We start from the raw sequence: 20,621 nt of genomic DNA, 5'->3' as shown, positions 1-20,621 counted from the left end.
ATTTCCGATAAACGAGCTCAATATTGAATAATAATAATAATCTTAATAATCTAGCAGACCTAAAAGTGCTCGTATGTCTGAGAATATTGAGCAATTACAAACTGTAGCCTTCAGAAATCGTCTTAAAAGTGTATCGTCAATTGTTTCATTTCGAATCCGAACAAAGCGATTACAAACTGTTTTTTAAAATGGAAAACAGATTTCTACCTGCAATACTTTTGGTTTATTAGCGTTTAAAATGCGGGAGGTCATTTTGGGTCACCCTGTATTTATGTATAAAGGAAGTTATTATTTTTTTAAGCTAAGGGACATTGAACTCGATATAAGTTAGAAGTCAGTAAAATCATAACATATAATTTAATTCAAAAGAAAACAACAAAGTAATTCCTTTTGTAAATCAATGGGGTTAAAAGATAAAGATATCCTAGGTCCTCAACACCGTTAATAATGAAACAAAATTATAATACATTTTTTAATTTGTTTTATGGTGTTTATCGTTAGCTATACTCAAAGTGAATATTTCGTGACGTTATATACTCAAAGTGGTTTCTGAGATAATGACAAATCTAACGATAAATCGTTTCGGTTCTCGTAACACTTTTTTAACAGGGAGAACTTATATACATACGTTGTACATAGATATCATACATTCTATACGTATCATATTCTATACGTAAATATATAGAAGTACTCGTAGGAGAGGAGAAAATGTGTACAAGTGATTAGTTTTCGATACCTGGGTAGTATTATAAGTAATGATATGCAGTGTGAACATGAAATAAAAGCAAGAATAGGAATAGCAAAAGAAGTCTTTAGGAGAAAGAAATGCTATTTTATAGAACCTTCTACAAAGACTGGAGAAAAAGACTCATAAAATGCTTCGTGTGGAGTGTTGTGTTGTATGTGTCAGAAACATGGACATTACGCAAAAATGATGAAAACAACTCGAAGCTTTCGAAATATGGATGTGGAGAAGAATGAAAAGAATTAGCTGGATCGAGTGGAAAAGGAATGAGTGAGTGTTAGAAATGGTGAGGAAGAAAAGAACAATTTTAGATATTATTGAGAAGAGGAAGAGAAACTGGTTGGGGCACTGGGTAAGAAGGAACTATATCATGAGGGATGTGTTAAAGCGTATGGTGGCAGGAAAGAGAGGAAAGGGCGAAGGAGACTACAATTAATGGACGATATCAAAAAAACAGAAAAAATGTATGTGAAAACCAAGAGGTTAGCGGAAGACTGTGAAACATGGAAGCTTCTTAGTTGCAGCAAGTGATCTGCCAATAAAGGCAGAATACCTATGATTTTATATATATATAATATTGTAAAACTTCTCCCATATAGGTATAGGTAGAGCGTTAATAAAAAGAGTGTCCGGAATCGATTCCCACTACCGGCTTTTATTATAAATTTCCACTGTAGAAAGTATTTTTACAAAATAATGTACAAATAATCTCATCAAGTTTGCAAGGTTAGTTACAGGTAGTCTTTGACCGTAAGGTCGTAGACAGGATCTCTACAGAGCCCCGTAGCAGCAGGCTAAGCAGAGTGGAGTTAGGGACCCAATGCTCCGTGGCAAGCAGAGGGATGGTTAAGTGGCCAACAGAGACCCGTAGCAGGCTAAGCCAGGAGATAGGATAGGCGTAGTTCCGTAGCAGACTAGAGACCTTGGGTTAGGTTACTCCTAATGTTCCGTGGCAAACAGTAGGAGAGACACCGGAAGACTGGTACAGAATTGCCGTCGTCCGGCCAATTTATAGAGGTCCTTGGGCGGCGGTGGCGCTGCTGCTCCGTCGTTATCGTCTGCTCTATGGGAGGGGCTTGCAGCCCGTCGTCGCAGGTGATAGTAGATCCATCTGGTGTGTGAAATCCTCTTGCTAAACCATGTAGTGGTGTTTGTAAACACTAGCGCGAAGAATTGTTTATACACAACACCACGTGGGACATTACAATATATATAATGCATTGGTCTACATAAAAATCAATAGTGTTTCCTCAAGTGTATTTATTGAATTATTGCATGGTTTTCTTTCAGTGATATTCTTTTTTATATCTTGTGTTAAACATACTAAACTTGTCATATGATGCAAACATTATTCTTGAAATCCTCTATCAAGACATAAAATGCATATTGTAAAAACGAAATACTTCGGTATTCGATCTTACGCAGTTAGTTGCGTTTTAACCACTTCCCGGTCCACTTTATCCAAACTAACCATATCCTGACGTATCAACCCGAGCTATTACGTTTTCCGCATTTGTTTCAGTTTAGACCAACACGAATAAATTCGCACTTTGTTTCGATGAATGTTCTTTCGTGATTTACTGGGAGATACGTATTTCGAGCACAACATAGTCACATTTGGGAAGAAAATTCGACCACAAGTGACCTACTTAGTAAGACGAAATAACTCGGGTTAGACCGAGAAGCGGTTAAAGAAGAAGTCTTGTTTTATTTCTGTAATGATTATCTTGAGAACCTCCCTTAAGTATCATACCCTAGATATTGTGCAACCCAACAAAGGTGTTATATGTATTGGGTTGTGTATATTTCAGGCAATACCATTTCACTACAGGCGTTCATGTTGAATGGCCAAGGCCAAATGAAATTACCAAAATCAAGTAGCATTACATCAACATTATCTCACTCATTGTCTCCGTTGTAGTGCTCTCACGTCATACTATTAATTTCTATTATTTATATCTTCAAACCTGTATTTACTATTATTATAAAGTTACCAACTAATGGAGTTGCAGTAGGACTTTTCCAGTAATGGCTATCAGGTAATGAAAGTAAAGCACATTCACTACATTGGTAGATCACATAAATCAACATTAAATTGGTTCCTGTAATTATTCGGAGCCTGAGAGAAATATATATGGTACACTATGATTCACTATTAACATAAGGGTGGAATACACCATGTCATCTCTATTTTATGTGTCTCGATGGTGCTTGCTGTCTCCCACCAAATGACATCACGAAAATTATATTGAACAGACTGATTCGGGACCCCTGGAATTTCATCTATATACATGAAAGTATTAACGAAATAATAATGAAGTCGCAGGTAAATATTACAGATGTTGACTAACTTAGAGAGTCGAGTCGAAGTTTGACATACGTTACGAACAGATCGGTGCTTATTTTATCATTTGCAAACAAATGTGCGAGTGCTTCGTCAATGGTGCTTTTTCACAGCTCTGTATTGTTCGTGCTACCATGAAGACTCTCTCTTCGATAACTATCTCTTTTGACAGATCTAATGGCATGAGATATTTTAAGAAATGGTTGTCATTAGAGATACAGTTCACGTAGTACCATTTCTTATATATCTCTAGGGTCTTCATGACCGCATATAACACGTGCACTGCAGACCATAAGAAAATGTTTCGTCAGCATAGAAGAAATTTGTTTACTGTATGGGTATGCTACGTGAATGACTTTAATTAATAACTCAAACTTGGACATCTGTTCTTTCTAATGCGGCAGATATTAGAAACTTACACTTTACTCATTTGCTTATCTTTCTTTTATGAACATCCTGTATGTAAAATATAAGATGATTATTTTGTGACTTGTAGGCTAAAAGAAACGAATGATTGACGCAAACGAATAATTATTAAAGAATTAATCCCACGGACGATATTGTTCGTCACAACTTCAAATGGCCTCAAATCAAATCGGGAACCCCCTTGTACTGTTCCATTGATCTTTTGTATCCCCTATTCTGATAGAGAAAGGTGAGACCTATGTCTTCTTTATATTACTTTGAACATTTCTATCAAAATTGCATGAAAATATATTCAGTGGCTCCGAAAATAATCACGAACATGTCCACATATGTGCCTTTACATAAATACAAGTCGAACTGAAAATTTACTCTTAAAAAAAAAAAATAAAATAAAATAAAATAAAATATTACCTGTTTCCCTGTGCGTTGGAGTGTTATGGAAATCAACATTCTTACGTCCTGCGTCATATTATGATGTTGCCTCCAGGTCCTCCCATTTATGACAAAAGGTCTATCAAAACATTCGAAGGGTCTTTAGATCGAAAGAATGCAGCCTTGAGAAAAACGAACGATCGAAACGCATGGAAACGAGAACGGGTTTAACATTCCAAGAGATGTATTGTACGCGAATGGAATGGACTTGTCGGATTAGTTCTACAGCAGTGTATAGCATAAAAGGTGATGGGGGAGGCTTACCTGAGAACCAAGACTGCAGCGTTGCATGTTAGTGTACCAAAAGTGTGTGTCCCGTATCGTTTCGAATATGTATTCTACAATGAAGATTTAACATTTTATTTTATTAATAATTTAACTTCATCCTTACATTCGAAATTGATATTTATCATTAATTCAATATCAAGTAATTAACTAATCTTATATCTTGAGAAGTCCAAGGTTCATCGCCACAGAAACAAAGCCTCGCAGTTGAACTAATTCACTCTGGATTCTTGTTACCCAATTTTCTAAGACTCAGCTTTATATGAACTCTCCTATATTTTTCTTGGCCCACCCAAAGGTCTCTTTTCCTCGCGATTAACCTGTTCCGCTTTCGACTCTCGATATTGTTACTTGTATGGTATTTAATGAACTGTAGCCACACACACAAATCAGGAACATTTTAAGGAGCGTTATCGCCGGATTTTTTCTTGTGTTACAATATATCCGGGCCTGTACATGATTCACGTAGTAAAAAAAAAGTTTTGTTGAAGTCTGCTTAATCATTTTCATGCGTAGTATTTATGTAAAGCTGTTAGCAACAATTTATAGGACTAAATCATTAAGATTTAAGAATTCTACAATGATTTTATCAGAAACGTAATATACTCGTGTTTTCCCAGGAAATATTTTGCAAAGGAAAGGTGAGATTCTAACATCACCAATTGTCAGATATTTCAGAATGAAAATTCAAGAACTATATTAGAGTGTTTTTTAATGTGCACGGAATATCTTGAAAATTCATGGCGAAATATCTGGCAATTGTGCGTGCCTTTAAAAAAATCATGAAAATTCCTATACTGTTTCATTCTGTGTGTCAAGAACAGGGTAGGGGAGAAATATAGGGACTATGTGGAGCATGTTTTCTCTGACTCAATATTTAGGTATATTCGGCCCATTCTTGTAGAAAGTCCGGAACACTTAGATCTCATAAAACATTTATGATTTTGGAGTTTAAGGCCGTATTTAGTGACGTATTCTGACCTTGATTCGTGAAATTGGAATAGTTAGCGTGACCTGGGATGTTTCCTTTTAAATTTTTGTTGCTATTTTACTATTACTGCTATTTTTTAAAAATGTATATATTTTGTTCTTATTTTTATAATTTTAATTTTTCGTTTTGTTTATTTGAATCTGTTATTTTGTAGAACTTATATTTAAACTATTTTTTTAGAAGTTTTATTTTGGGTTTTTAATGTGCAACATGTGTCGGCCAGTTGGCTTTTATCGTGACAAGGACAAACAAATAGCTTCCTTGTTGATATTTCCATTAAATCGAAATGAATCAATACGTCTGATATTGCACTGTTCTCGTTCAATATTTCAACTGATCTGTAAATTTGACTTTTATTCCCATTAATTAATTTTTTTAAAGCATTAAGTGTGCTCTTCCTTCCCAAATTTCCCAAAATGTGTCAGAAATCAAAGAATAAAACTTAAAATTTCTGTACGTGTAATGATTTAGTACGTAGAAACACTAAATGGTTAAGTATTTCTATTATCGGTATTGTGTGTTCCACGTGGTCAAAACACACGTATCTAAATAAATTATGACGTTGTAGAATTAGATGAAAAACTGGGCAAGAATAAAGTCTATAACGTTGTCATTTAAGGGTGCAGGAAAGGGCATTTGCCTCCCCTGTATTTGAGAGGGAAATATACTTTAATCATTAGTATTGTAATATTCTATTGAAAAACATGACTCGATTTATATCGCTGGGCAACCTTGCCCTCCTCAAGCAAAATTTGGAATGTCGCTATCGGTAGACCAACTCAAAACATTAATTTGTATTTGTTTACTGAGACAGTACTTTGCACTTTCTGGAAAATTATGCAGAGAAGTATTAGTGTTACTTGAATTTTTGCGATATTTTGAAAAGGTGATAAAGTGGGGATGAGACGAATGGTCATCTTTTGCTTACCAGGACCGCATGCTTGTATTCACATCAACTAATTATTGTGTAATATCTAATTGATTATTTTCCCAATACATTGAACCAGACGCTTGTATCGTAGGGTAAGCGGGTGGATAGTTAAGAGTTTCGGGTAACCAAGAGGTTAGTCTTTTAAAAATATATATATTTTTTTAATTGTTATCAAAACAGCAGATTCTTCCGTCGACTTTGGTATTAAATCTAATATATCTAAACTTTCTGATCAATATAGACGAAATGTTCACAAATAATTTAGAGACTGTTTTAGATTCAATAAATTGTGTACTACTCTTCTGTGAATAAAATGAGCATTGTAATAAAATTGATTCTAAATGTAGCAGATACTTAAATATTAAATCCTGAAATATATGCCACAATTGAAACATACACATTAATTGTTGTAGGACTGAATAACTTACAGGATATGATACGTAGAAGAATTACCAATAGATAAGAATTTTTGTTGTTACCTTTTTTAATTTAAAAGGAGAAATAGTCACTTCCTGAAACTTCCTTTACTAGACGTACGGTAAAATAAAAACAAAATTGAATCTCGCTCATGTAAACAAACGTTCCTGGCTTTAATCTAGAAGACCGGTATTCGGTTTCGAATTTGAACTCATATATAGATCGAATTCCACTGTAAACTGTGGGTTGACATCCCACATAGCTTCAATATTCATAAGAGTCGTTGATCCTCATACAAATAAAAGTAAACTCATGTTTGAGTATCGTATGAATTGAATGTGCGTAATTCTGTTTTGTTGTTACGTTAATTGCAGGCATTAATTAATTAATTTTATTATTCTAGGTGGATTCTCATGTTGAGGGAACTAGGAACACTCCATCATGCAGACTAAGAATGTAAATGTCAACCAAGCACCTCTCAATAACAGTGTGAATGAGGTAAGGTAGATTTTTATGATTGAATTTTTATCATTTTGACATACAAATAAGACAATAAGCTTAATTGTGACTTCTGTCTACAAATCAAGACTTTCCCGCAGCCAAATTATAACATAGCATTGGTAAATGCACCATTCAGTGATAACTTTAGGGGGTGGCTGTGGGGGAAAATCAACCTCACTGCCGAAGCTACGAAATATTCGAATATCTCAACCATAGCTACCAACATACAAAACCGGTGGACAAACTGTGGCATCATCGTGAATAGGGATACCGTATTGCAATGAAGGAAGTATTGATAACCTATTATTTTGAAAACGGCTCTAACGATTTTCATGAAATTTGGTGAGAACTTTTCTGGATACGAGAAATCGATTTAATTTCATTTAAACTTTCGAAAAAAAAAAAAAAGTCTTCCTTATATTAAAAAAAATCTTCACATCACAAAATTTTGTGAAAATCCATATTTACATATAAGAAAGCAATTTAAATATCGCTCAACAACTAGAAATTAATTTAGCAATGTTTTGAGGTGTTTCACTTGGGGACCGCCAAAATTTAAAATTAAAAACAGTTGTTACGACGATCATGAAATTTTGTAAAAATATCTTTTTTTTTTTTTTTCGAATACAAGAAAACAATTTAGCTTACAAGGAAATGGTCTCAACCTGACAAGTCCGAATTGGACGAAGTTTCGTATAGATACTAATTTGAGTTCGGTGAATATCGCTTTTGCGTACTTTACTAGATATACAGGATAATGCAAAACAGAATGCAACATAAGACAACTATGTAATCCCAGTCCGAATTGGACGAAATTTCGTATTGATACTAATTTGAGGTCGGTAAATAACATGGGAATAGTCATTTGATTATCTTTTGCGTACTTTACGAGATATACAGGGTGATGCAAAATATAATGCAACATAGGACAACTATGTAATCCCAGTCCGAATTTGACGAAATATCGTATTGATACTAATTTGAAGTCGGTGAATAACGTGAGAATAGTCAGTCTATCCGCTTTTGAACATTTTGCTAGATATACAGGGTGATGCAGAAATAAAATAACATATAAGCATTCTGTAATACACCGGTATAGAACGATGAAAGCCCCATATGAATCCAAAATGAATATGCGGAATCTCATGGCAATAATGAGGAACTCAGTGGCGTCGCAGGAAAATCTCCCGTTGAGTAAAGCGGGTTCCACATGAAAATGAAAGGAGAAACAGTGTTCGATGTTGCGATCCTGAAAAGAAGTACAAGTCTCTGAGGACACACGTCCCTAAAATCGCACCGTTTACCAATTGCAGTTGCACCTTGGAAGGTCAACATTAGAACGGAAACTGGGTTCCATTAGGGACACGATTTTACATATGTTTCCAAGAACCGAAAGGAGAGTTTAGACCTAAAATTAAACACACTCAAGACAGACACCTTCCGTTTAACCTTGTCGTTGACGCTAGCAAGTCGGGAAAACTCACGAAACTACATGTGAAAAGATGGCTGATGAGCGTGTTCATTTCTGATGTTACGGATGACACGTTACTGCTATTAGATTCCTGGAGTGGACAGACTGGTCATGATATTTTTAACGACCCACAAATACAACAGATGTTAAACTAGAAGACGATTCAACACAAATAGTAACACAAGATTACGAGATTTGTGCAGCCACTTGACACTTACTTTTGCCGGCAGTGCAAACTTGTCATTCGGAGAATTGAAGAATACTTTCGACACAAGATTATTCTTGAAAATAGTACAAAAAAGTTGCATGATAGAGTCTTTATAGTGAAATTACATTCCGTGGTCTATCATCAATTCTGTTCCTCTGCACTGCAAGACATGTTAGCGTATGTGTGGCGCAAGGCTGGATATGTAACAACAGAACTGAACAGTGGTTTCCGAAATATTCTTCAAACTTTATTTCAAGTTGACGATGATATATGTGCAACAGAAGATTGTGAGGCAGCAGCATTTCTTATCTGAACGTACTGTTCCATGGCTCTTTGTCCAACTCACTTCGTTTGCAATCCACACTACTATCGATAGGGTATAGATAATAGTTTTAACTTCCATTCAATATATTTTCAACTGTAGTTTCTTATCTTTGTGTTCTATTATGATGCATTAGGGTAAAGCGTAGATCTTCAGCACTTGCTTCTTACATAGGTATCTTATGTTGCATTCTGTTTTACATCATCCTATATATATCGTAAAGTACGCAAAAGCGAATCGAACGTCTATTCCCATGTTGTTTTCCGACCTCAAATTAGTATCCATACGAAATTTCGTCCAATTCAGACTGGGATTACATAGTTGTCTTATGTTGCATTCTGTTCTGCATCACCCTATATATCTCGCAAAGTACGCAAAAGCGAATCGAATGACTATCTCCACGTTATTCACCGACCTCAAATTAGTACCTATACGAAATTTCGTCCAATTCGGACTTGTCAGGTTGGGACCATTTCCTTGTTAGTCTCTAACTTTCGGAAAATTAACTTGGACGGATTTTAAGCATTTCATTGTGAGGACGCTAACCTTTCAACTTGTAAATAAATCAAGAAATCTTAATGAAATCATAAATTCCATTTCTTTTCTGCGAGCTAAGCTATTTGTAATCTTAAAGGAAAGTACCTTTACAAATTATTTCGTCGTATAATGACATTGCTTTTTCTAGAGGGAAAGGGGACTTCCTAAGGAAATGTACGTAAATTGAAAGCATTTTGTTTAACATTAATTGCAAACTTTTGTGTAATCCTGTTTACGCAGTGATACCTAACCTTTTCGCCTGACGGTACATTTTACTGGACGCTCATGATATCACGACACATTTGTTTGATTATTAAATTAATATAAATTATAATACTGTAATACAATACTACAAATTTCTGTAAAGTAGTGACTCTTTGCAGTACCTTAGCATTATTTCACCCGCTGGAAGGTGTTGATTGGTGCACTCTGTTCCATAATTGTTTTTAACTAATTATTCATGCTTTGCTTCATGGTTTTCAAATTCTAAAATTTCGCGACATACCATACGTATGTGACTACGTGACATGCCAGTGTGTCGCGACTCACCGGTTGGGAACCACTGGTTTAAGGAATCTGTTACCAAAGGAATTATATGAATGCCATCCAGAATTTCCAGTCGATAGAACTGATAAAAGTGGGTTCGGGAGATAAAAATGTAATAGTATGACAATTCCTGTCAATGAAATTGTAACACCTATGGTCTGCCCTTTTACTTTTATTATAACATCAATGAATAGTAACAATATTATTTTTTTTAATGTCATTTTTATTCTTAAAATATTCTGCTTCAAATTTTTAGAATATTTTGAAAACTAAACCTTAAACAATCTAAATGTTTTAAAACAAATAATAAAATAGCACTAGGATAGAAGTAAAGAATCATTCTGAAATTATATAACATTCGGGAATGTTGCAAAACTCCTGCAATTATCGTAATTACGTGATTTATATTTATTATGACTACAAACATGGATATTATTCAATTGGTTCCAGAATGAATATTTTAATAAGTAGTATGAATGGAATCTCGTAACGTCTGAGCTCTCATGCGTTGTGTATTGATTGCTATTGCTCAACGTTGTAGGTTACAGTAATTTCGCAATACTATTTTCATCCTTGTATATTCAAATCCACTATCTTCCCTTATCCTGAAAGAATCTTCTGAAATCAGTGAGATTGTTATTATTAAAATCAATATTGATAACGACTAAGTATAGTTTTAAAACTATTCTTATTTTGGGGGGGTAGAAAAAGTAGAAAAAATCCCTAAAACGGGCGGATGAACTAACGAACAAACATCCAAAAGTCAATGTTTCGATATATAATGACGATGAAACGTGTAAATCCATTGGAACATTTAATTCAATTCTTTTCACTATCTCCGTACTTTCTTTTCCCTTTGGTCGCTCGAAAGAAAAAATCTATGCGCAAAAAAAGAAATTAAAGCTTCCGGTATTTTCCACATTTAAAAATTCTATTTCATCCCTGACATCAGTTTTACATGATTTGGCGCCTTATTTACTTTCCATTGAACTCTACAGGATAAAGTGTTTTTCGGTTATTATTCCTTCATGCCGCATGGAATTCTAAATCTAATTACACTCTATGCTTCTTGTCAGTGGTCACTATTGCCGTATAAAATTTGATCTGGGTTGAGAAAGTGTTTTTTGGTGACTTTTCCTTCATGGTTCAAGAGATTTCGAATCTGACTATCCTATATCTTTTCCATCAGTGTCCATTCCTTATAGTATAAGATTTGATCGATTGATTGAGGGATGCAAATATGGTGCCTATACAATAAATTAAAATTGAATCGAGAAGAATGGAGCTATGCTTTCTAATCCTCTGTTCGCCCCAATCAATCGTGTTTCTCGTGTTTCGTGGAAGTGTTAAAATTTTATAAAAGTAAAACATCGTATCCTACGAGTTACACATTCCAACACCACACATATGTATACGGGGTTAGTATATCTCTCCGGCATTTGTTGCATGGCCAAATGATAATGAAAAACCCGAAGGATAACCATTTCTCTAGTCTAAGATGAATCTTTATTATTTGTAATGATGTGTCCAATGAACACCATACATCACTGACATTAGGCTTTATAATTAATTGTGTGTGTAATGTATTTGCTTACTACGTACTGCATGCAAGAAGAAAGAAAACACTGATCATACATGAATTAGAAACTCCAACCGGAAGTAGGATCAAATCTTACAAACGGTGTGAGACATTGAAAAAATATTCGAAAAAAAACCTCCTTTATGGTACCCCTTGTGAAGAATGACAAACAGATTTATGCTCATATGTTAACGATGCGCTGTGTAGAGAGCACAGGTTCAGCTAATCTATTTATTAAAATGATAGATTTATATGTTTGTGATCAAGAAAAGTTTATATGTTTGTGGCCAATCCTTTCGACGATAAAATCTCGAAAACCACAAGGGCTAGAAACGTACCGTTTTCGCTGTTCGATTCCAAATTTTGTGTAGATTTGTCGGTTCTCATTCAAATTTAAAAAAAAAAACACTTGGTTTTATTTTTCTATTTCACGTTTTAGGCGCCATTTTGACCCTATTTTTAGTTTAATATTGCCACTAGGGCATTAAGGTTGACACCCTTATGAAAGGCAACCAGCAGAGGAGCTAGGTATAGCGGGTTGATGGACATTTCAGGCGTTTTGCTTTAATTTGAATAAGGAAACCTATTGCAAGCTGACAACTTCGAAGGCTTGTGAATCCACAATGAGGCGTACTCGGATATGGAATTATAAGGAAAAAAAAATATTTGCATTTGGTATAATCTATCACTTATCCAAGTTTGCCACAAACTCACCCCAACATTTTATATATTAAAACACTACATTTAAATGTTCGTCTATAGCAATTCCCTCCCTTTGAGAGTCTTTCTGTCTTTTACTGTCCGTAAAGGAAGTTGCACAGATGTAGTGAGGAGATTGTTTGCTGTGTAAATAGCACAGGTTCAGCTACTCTATATTAAAAAGTTAGGTTTACATGTTTGTGATCAAGAAAAGTTTATATATTTGTGGACGTTTATATGTTTGTAGCCAATTGTTTTGACAACGATATCTCGGAAATCACAAGCTCTAGAAAGATGCTGTTTTCACTGATCGATTGCAAATCTTATGTAGATTGTTCAGTTCTAATTGAATATTCAGAACAAATGGCCGTTATTTCTTGGTTACATGTTTAGGGGTACACTGGAAGTATTGAAATTTTAAAAAGTAAAGCATTACTTATCTTACGAATTATACATTCCAACACCAAACATTAGTATACGGGATTAGTACATCTCTCCGGCACTTGTTTCATGGTCAAATGATAATGAAAAACGAAGGATAATCGTTTCTGTAATCTCAGATGAATCTTTATTGTTTGGAATGTTTTGCCCAATGAACACCAAATATCACTGATATTATAATTAATTGTGTGTGTGTGTAATGTATTTACTTACTAAGTACTGTATGCAAGAAGAAGAAAACACTGATCATACATGAATTAGAAACTCCAACCGGAAGTAGGTTCAAATCATGCAAACGGTGCGAGATATTGAAACAATTTCCTCTTTTACAATACCCCTTGCCGATGTCTGTCTCCGCTTTTATCAAGACATCCTTCACTTGTGTCTGTAAAATTTCAGGGGTGCCCACAAGGGGGGACTATGACGCAAACTGCGTCATTGAAATATTTGGGGGGGGTAAAAATCTATATAAATATGTTTGAGGGTGTGATAAAATTAATCGAAAAGATTTTTTTTTTCATGGAAGAACACCTGCGGATAGACAATTGAGGGGGGGGTGAGTCATGAACATGAGGGGGTGGGCACCACTGTGTAAAAGGATATGTACAGATGTGAGGAATGACCAGGAGATTCATGCTCATATATGAATGAAGTGCTATGTGGAAAGCGCAGGTTCAGCTATCACTTCATTAAAATAATATATTTTATTCATTGCTAACGTCCATTTTCAGCACCGAGGACCCATTACTTTAAAGTGCCATACAAATAATTACTTTGGTTCGTATCTGAGATAAAGTATATCAAATCCGCGTCCACGCAAACAGAAGGTGCGCGCGTTAGCTATTTGGCCACAATAAAGACATATGTGACTTAAATAGAGAAGATGAGGGAACAAAAATCATGAAATGAAATTTCTATCCTAATAGTATTTTCCAGCAGAAATTCGAACCCCTGTTATCTTGGAACCCACTGAGTTTTAGGCATGTTTATAGGAATTACTCTCACTCGCTTACCAAAACCAATAACACCACTTGTCAAAATACGTGTTTATGATTCCGTCTGATTCTTTCGAATAATTCTTCTAACAACATTTAATTTGTACATATCATACTTTTGGAGGCGAGATAGTGTACGATCTTGAATGATGGTGTGTGATTTCGGCAACTGAGTCGGATTCGGAGCCCAGGATTCCCCTCTTCTTTAAAACTGAGTACTGTTCGAATCTTACTCCAATGTCCATAACGTGACTAGATAGAATTATTACAATCCGTATATATTATACACATATTTATTATTATTATTTATACCCCCGTGCCCAAGACCTTGGAAGATGCCAAGGCTGATAAATATGGTCTCATGTAACTAAACTACTTTAACCAGGCGCACTCTTTTATTCACCTTTAGTAGGCACGTGGGGGTAAAATTTACCCCCAATGTTATATTACTTTTGCAATTAAAATATTCTTCAGATTTATTGGCAAACAAATTTATGGTATTACATAGACGATTATCAGCCACTTACAATAGGTTTTGATATAGAATATGAGATAAAAATGAAAAAAAAAAAATAAAAGCCAAATTGCTTGGTAGTTTTTCTGTTTCTTCGCTGATACCTGGGGGTAAATCCAGGCGACCAGTTACTTGTTAAGTACAAAATTCCTCAAAGAAATGAAAATTGTACATCATTTTCAGTTTTTTTTCTTTTTGATAACTTTTAGCATATTGTTAATTTTCTCATTATTGGTTTTTCAGACTAACAAGATAAACTTTAAAAAACTTCACCTAGTAACTTGTGGAAAGCATTTCGTCCAAAAATAATCTTCCTTTCTTTTCTTCTGTTTCCGGTTCATCCGACTAGAAGAGCCAGCAAGTTCAACAACAAAAGCAACAATATGAACAACAGCAACAACAACAGGAAATGCAACAGGTTGAAAGTACCATTTCCCAATCGTCCGGCGGGTTCTCACCGTACCAGGCTCCGCCATTGCCCCCACGGAGCTCCCACAACAGACCGTCGGCTGCTGGCCAGTGCAAGAATCACGCAGGCGCAACTCAAAGAATGCCCCAAGGTAAGGAAGATGAAACATCCATCCATACATAACATAACACAAACCAACCGAAAACTATCTGGAGAACGCTTCTTAACTCTTGTTTCAAAACATATTTTCTTGTTACAATTAGTTGTCAGTTTGTTGTTTCTGAAATGTGTTTTTTAAAATTATATTTACTTAATTTTAATTTGTTTGGCCTGTTCATGAACAAAAACAAAGGTGAGAAAATTAATATTGTGTAAAGTTCTACAGTTGAAGTGTCCCTTCCTGGAGAAATACATTTGTTTTCGGAATTGGGCGAGACACAAGAACCAAGAACTGCAAAGAAACAGCACGCAGGTAAGAAGCAAAAATTGTCCAACAAAAATACTTCGTTTCATGTTCATACGTTAGTGTAAGTGTGTGTTGTGCGAGCAGAGAGGGGGAGGGAGAGACAGACAGACAGACAGAGAGAATGAGAGAGGGGAAGGGAGAGATGGAGAATGCATGAGATAGATTTTTTTCTTTTTTCGACAAGTTCAATTTTAGACGATGCACGCAACACACATACTTTTACTCCCCCTGTATCTTGCGTCACTTAACAACAACTACCAAGGCAAAATGTATGTATGTTGTCAAGCATATTCCGGTTAATTGTAAAGTTGGTCGGTTCTTGCTTACGGCGCACGTTTTTTTTTTTTTTTTATTTTCGTTTTCGTTTTTTAAAGTGTGTCACGTCTTTTCCGATCCGAAGCAAGAGCTTTGAGATTGTATGTAGTAGATGTAGTAATGTAGTTGTACGTGCACACTGTGTTTTTTGAGTACGTACTACTACCTCGTTGTTCATTAGTTGGATTCGATGTGAAAGCGTGGTAGTTAAGTCTCTTTTCTGTTGTGTTCTTGTTGTGAGAATCATTGCCGCTGGTTAACAGACATATCATACCGTACTTTTAAGTTGTTTTTCAACAATTAATTCAATTAGGAAGCATGGCGTTACGTAAGTATTAACTTTCTTTCATCTCTTATAGATATGCTCAAAATTCTTATATGATATATTTTAATAAATTGATGAGCACTATATTTCTCCGAGATAGTGTCTTACCCGTGTATTGAAATCACTCCTCTTTTTTAAAACTTAAAATTTCGCCCGAGTTTATTTTATATCTGTATCTATCTTTCGTCTATATTTATGAAATATCCAGAAAGGAAGATGTTTCATTTTCTGGAAATACCGTCGTGCTGGATCAGGAACGTTGTTTTGGAAATCCATTTTCCAATAACAGAAGAGTAAATATCATAATATTCCATTGAAATCGAACATTGTCTGGAGTTGTAATCCTTTTTTATGTTTACTCTTTGCAAAACTGATGGATGGGTGGATATTTAATTTTTTGAGTTCAAGTTCAGAGAGGCGTAGCACCAGGGGCGGCTTTAGGATTTTAATTTTGGATAGGCCCGCTCCCTCGTTTGTGAATACATATAGACATTTGATTGATTAATGACCGTAGAAAATTACTTTTACAGTAGTGGTTGATGGTATTTGTTAAATAATTATCTACCATTAATATAAATAGTGGAGAATATATCTACTCTTTATTGTATCTTGTAGCATTTATATGTTTTCAAAATATTTGGGTAGACCCGTGCCTACCCGGCCTACTCGCTAAAGCCGTCACTGCATCGTATCCTTTGGTGAAGGCTATCATTTCTCGTGTTCCAGCTTATCGAAATACCAATTGGATGTGTTATTTTTTTTTTCAGCAAAATTCACCAGAATAGATTAGTGTTACGGGAGTAGACAAATTTCCGAAAAAAATGATAGATGCTACAACCTTATACTTGAAAACTGAAAAGAGAACAGGCATGGTGGCTCAGTGGTAGAGCGTTCACCTCTGGTACGTGGAGTCTCTGGTTCGATCGTGTGAAGTTGTGGTGGGTTTTCTCAGGGTTATGCCACTTCTTTCCACATTCTCATTCCGTTATTTGCTACATAATGATTTATTTTTGTTAATCATCCGTCTTCTTTAGCCTTCAGGGCATAATCGTGGAACGTAAAACTACAATTATATATATATATATATATATATATATATATATATATATATATATATATATATATATATATATATATATATATATATATATATATATAAGCAAAGACTGATTTTTATTATCGTAGATTCTGCAGTTCGTCGATTTTACAAGGATACTATAACTATTTGGTATTTGGAAAGTCAATATAACATTTCTTTATTATTATTATTATTATTATTATTATTATTATTATTATTATTATTATTATTATTATTATTATTATTATTATTATTATTATTAGTTTAATGCTTCATGATTATGCCTGGAATGAAACGGATAGAAAATTGTAGCAAATAACAATTACTAGGATACTAAATATTGAATAGCGTAGGCCAGTTGAAATTACTTTTAGTTTAATTTTTACTAAAAGAATTGTATAGTCACAGCAAGATGAGTATACATAACCTACATATTTAGTTGTCTATAACTTTCTAAACGAATTGATCGTTTGAACTTTACTTTCCAGTACATTATGGAGAATCATTTCTTTCAAAGGAGATGAAAATTCTAGTTCTACGTTCCATGATTATAGCCTCTGGCCATATCGAGGGGGGGGGCGAGCGGGGCAACGGCCATGGGCGCTGAAGTAAGGGGGGCGAAAAATTCGGGAGAAAAAGGAAAAGGATAGGAAAAATTGTTTGGATTATATGTATGGGGGCGACGTCGTATACTCTCGCCCCGGGCGCTGATTTTCCACGGCATGGCCCTGCTTTAGGCGAAAGGAGACAAATGATGAATAAAAGAGATTAATGATGAAAGAATTGGCGGAATGAGAATGTGAAAGGAAACGAGAGAACCTACGGACATGACCTAGGATCTAACCACCACAAACTCGCATGACCTAGGATCTAACCAGGGACCCACTTGCACCTAACTGAATGAAAATTGCTCAACTTGTACCGAAGCTATTGAATCAAGCATATGTAACCACGTACAGGGTGGTCCAGTGGGTTGAGAGGTTTTTAATACTTCACTGTGTGAACATCAAAGTAATGATGGAGTAATTCAGTATTTGCTGCAGTTTCAGTTACCATGAGTTTGTAACCAATGGAGCAATCTTAGGCCGTATAGTCGCGAGCGTCTAGAATTCTGCATAACTCTATATAGTATTGCCTGGTTTAATGTTCTGCTGCTGACTGTAGGCTGTACTATCAAATTACTAAAGCTGCTGGTATACTAGAAATGCATTTGTTAATTTTGTTTCAATGTAACTTGATTCTTCATACTTTAAATACACTACGTCCATTTTGTTGAATGGAATCTTTTTTCTTTAGGGTCTGTTTTGTAAGATTTAATGTGAGACAATGGTCAGTCATTGGCAAATAATTTGTCATAGTATCCGTGTAAAATTGTAAGCCACTGTGTAATACGAAAATACAGCTAATGTTAAATAGTGATAAATACTAAAACAGCAACTAATCGTTTCTATTAATTCAACAGTATTTCTCGTGTGTTTATTTGTTTTTTACATTAACGTCTTAACGGTTTAACCTAAAGAAGATGCATGATTAATGAAAGTGTATGATTGTGAAGTTAAATTTTTGTGCGCACACGCTTGAAATCGAATCCGGAATCACGTGCACAAAAGACACACTCGCTAGCCACTAGACCAAAGGGACAGTGCTTTTGTGAGGTACAAATTCAACGTGATGATAAATTGTATTAATATTTGTAAAGTCACCTCTAAAAATACTCTAAATGCATAGAAAAGTAGGAATTTTGGAAGGGTCCAGAACACCAGTACCCACTTCCTGCGTACATCCCTGGTTATAGGTGTTTATTTTACCTGTAATTCGTTATAGTCTGATTAACTCCCGTTGAAGAAATTCTATGTACGCCACTAATTTCGTCTAGTAAATTTATTGAATTCCTAAAGCACTACTCGTTCCACTTGTTTATGCATGGGTCATGAAGTGAGTGTTCATAGAACGAGAAGTGTATGAAATAAATATTTGAAGAACTGTAGCTAGACATGTGCAACTTCTTACAACTTTTGACCCGCGTAGCGGAATCCCTAATGCACTCGCCTTTTGTGTGAACGGTGTCGGGTTCGATTCCCGATGGGGACACTCGGTCGAAAAAGCCTGTTTTTTCAGGCCTGCCATCGTAAGTAAGGTTATTTTCCTAATTTACACCAGACAAATACCGGAATGGTTCCTAACATACAGGTCCCAGACGCTTTATTCCTTCCCTGGATAGTGTGCTCGCCGAGGGACGTAATCCCTCATATGTGACGGGCTTAGGGCTTAGATGTTGTTAATGCACAGAAATATATATAAATAAAAATAAATAAACTACAAATGTTGATTTTTAATATAGATTTATGTGTTACCACAGTCAAACATACTAAGTGTGTAAATTGTTCTAAATGAGTAAAATAAAATGTCTTAAAAATAGATATAATTTAGTGATAATCATAATAACCTTTAAGATTTAAATGAAAGACCACTTCTTCCTATCGAGCCAAGAGCCTGCAGGAAATCTGTATAACGTAATACAAGTTTAACGTAACTCAAAATAATTACTTTCGCTACAAGATATTCCTGGAAGTGAAATCCATTGCCACGTCAGTTTTGTCAAAATCTCTACTTAGATTTTTCGTCACGCGACGTTATACCAGATGAAATTTAAGAATAAAACATTTGTCTCAAAATGAAAAAGGAGACTTATAATATTACGCCGGGTTTCAACCGTTTACATCTTTTTGTGAGTATACAAGCAAATAAATAAATAAATCAATAAATAAACATTCAGAGCCCATTATGAAAGCCATAATATGGTCTTTCGGCATTCTAGTTGTGAAGTAAGGTTATACCTTAACAGATTTTCGCTATGCTTACTCCCACTTTTTTGTTTGTTTAAATGTAGTTTGTATATCTTAGAGATAATGAAACATTTAGAAAGTTAGCAAGACAAGTGTCTGTAAAGTGTTATTAAATATACTACGGTAATACTGGTTTACAATATCTTCCAATATAGTTCAAAGAATTTCAATGCCAGACAAGTATGATGTCACAAGCTGCTTGCACATTCAGATTTCTTGAAAAAAAAAAAAAAAGAGAGAGAGAGATGGAAATACTTGAATAGTTAATAGCAGTGATGATTTTAGAAGATTATCCCCAGGGAATTTCAATGCACAGGGGATTAAAGTAGTATTTCGAAAATATTGGCAGCCCTTGTTGAGCATGATCGAAAATTTGCTTCAGGGGGAAATTTCTCCCTGGGCCACCCCTCAAATCATCACTGGTTATTCATGTACCGTATCAGGTATCATGAAGGATATGTTGGAGCATACGGTGCAAGAAAAAGAAGGAGGGGCGAAAGAGGCTGTAGTTGATGTACGGTATTGAAACAGAACAGTCAAATGCTAAGACGAGGAGGTTAGCTGAAAACTGTAGTGCACGGAAGCTTCTTAGTTGCGGCATATGGCCTCCCAATAATAGCAAAATACCTATGACTATAATGATGATGATATGGTATCTACATCTCTTCCTAAATGCTTGATATTCTTCATTGCGTTTAATTCCCTAAAATTCGAAACGGCAGGGAATGAGTGTAGCGAAGACCCATAATATTTCAGATATCTCCCCAGCGCCATAACAGAATGCAGCGCTGAAATTGT

General features: G+C 35.1%; 2 protein-coding genes across 7 annotated transcripts in view; one reads left to right on the top strand and one right to left on the bottom strand.

The window, feature by feature from the left end:
* LOC145695077 (uncharacterized) overlaps positions 1 to 4,104 on the bottom strand; it is a 266,388-nt gene extending 262,284 nt beyond the window's left edge. For both annotated transcript variants that reach the window (XM_081771942.1, XM_081771944.1), the window contains exon 1: positions 3,927 to 4,104. The gene's annotated coding sequence lies outside the window, so the exon portion shown is untranslated. The remainder of the gene's footprint in view (positions 1 to 3,926) is intronic.
* Positions 1 to 20,621, top strand: part of LOC145695076 (uncharacterized) — a 386,749-nt gene that overhangs the window by 141,000 nt on the left and 225,128 nt on the right. For 3 of the 5 annotated variants that reach the window (XM_081771936.1, XM_081771934.1, XM_081771932.1), the window contains exons 2-3: positions 6,975 to 7,069; positions 14,734 to 14,944. In XM_081771936.1, the coding sequence (XP_081628062.1) occupies positions 7,013 to 7,069; positions 14,734 to 14,944 (268 nt within the window). In that variant the 5' untranslated portion in view covers positions 6,975 to 7,012. Of the gene's footprint in view, positions 1 to 6,974; positions 7,070 to 14,733; positions 14,945 to 14,964; positions 15,266 to 15,667; positions 15,903 to 20,621 lie in introns of those variants that run through there. The other 2 variants (XM_081771938.1, XM_081771937.1) reach the window with 2 other exon arrangements.

The sequence above is a fragment of the Thermobia domestica genome, chromosome 9, assembly GCF_964235325.1.
Source record: "Thermobia domestica chromosome 9, izTheDome1.hap1.1, whole genome shotgun sequence".
In the NCBI taxonomy this organism is placed as follows: domain Eukaryota; kingdom Metazoa; phylum Arthropoda; class Insecta; order Zygentoma; family Lepismatidae; genus Thermobia; species Thermobia domestica.
This window is presented reverse-complemented; position numbering and strand designations above follow the sequence as displayed.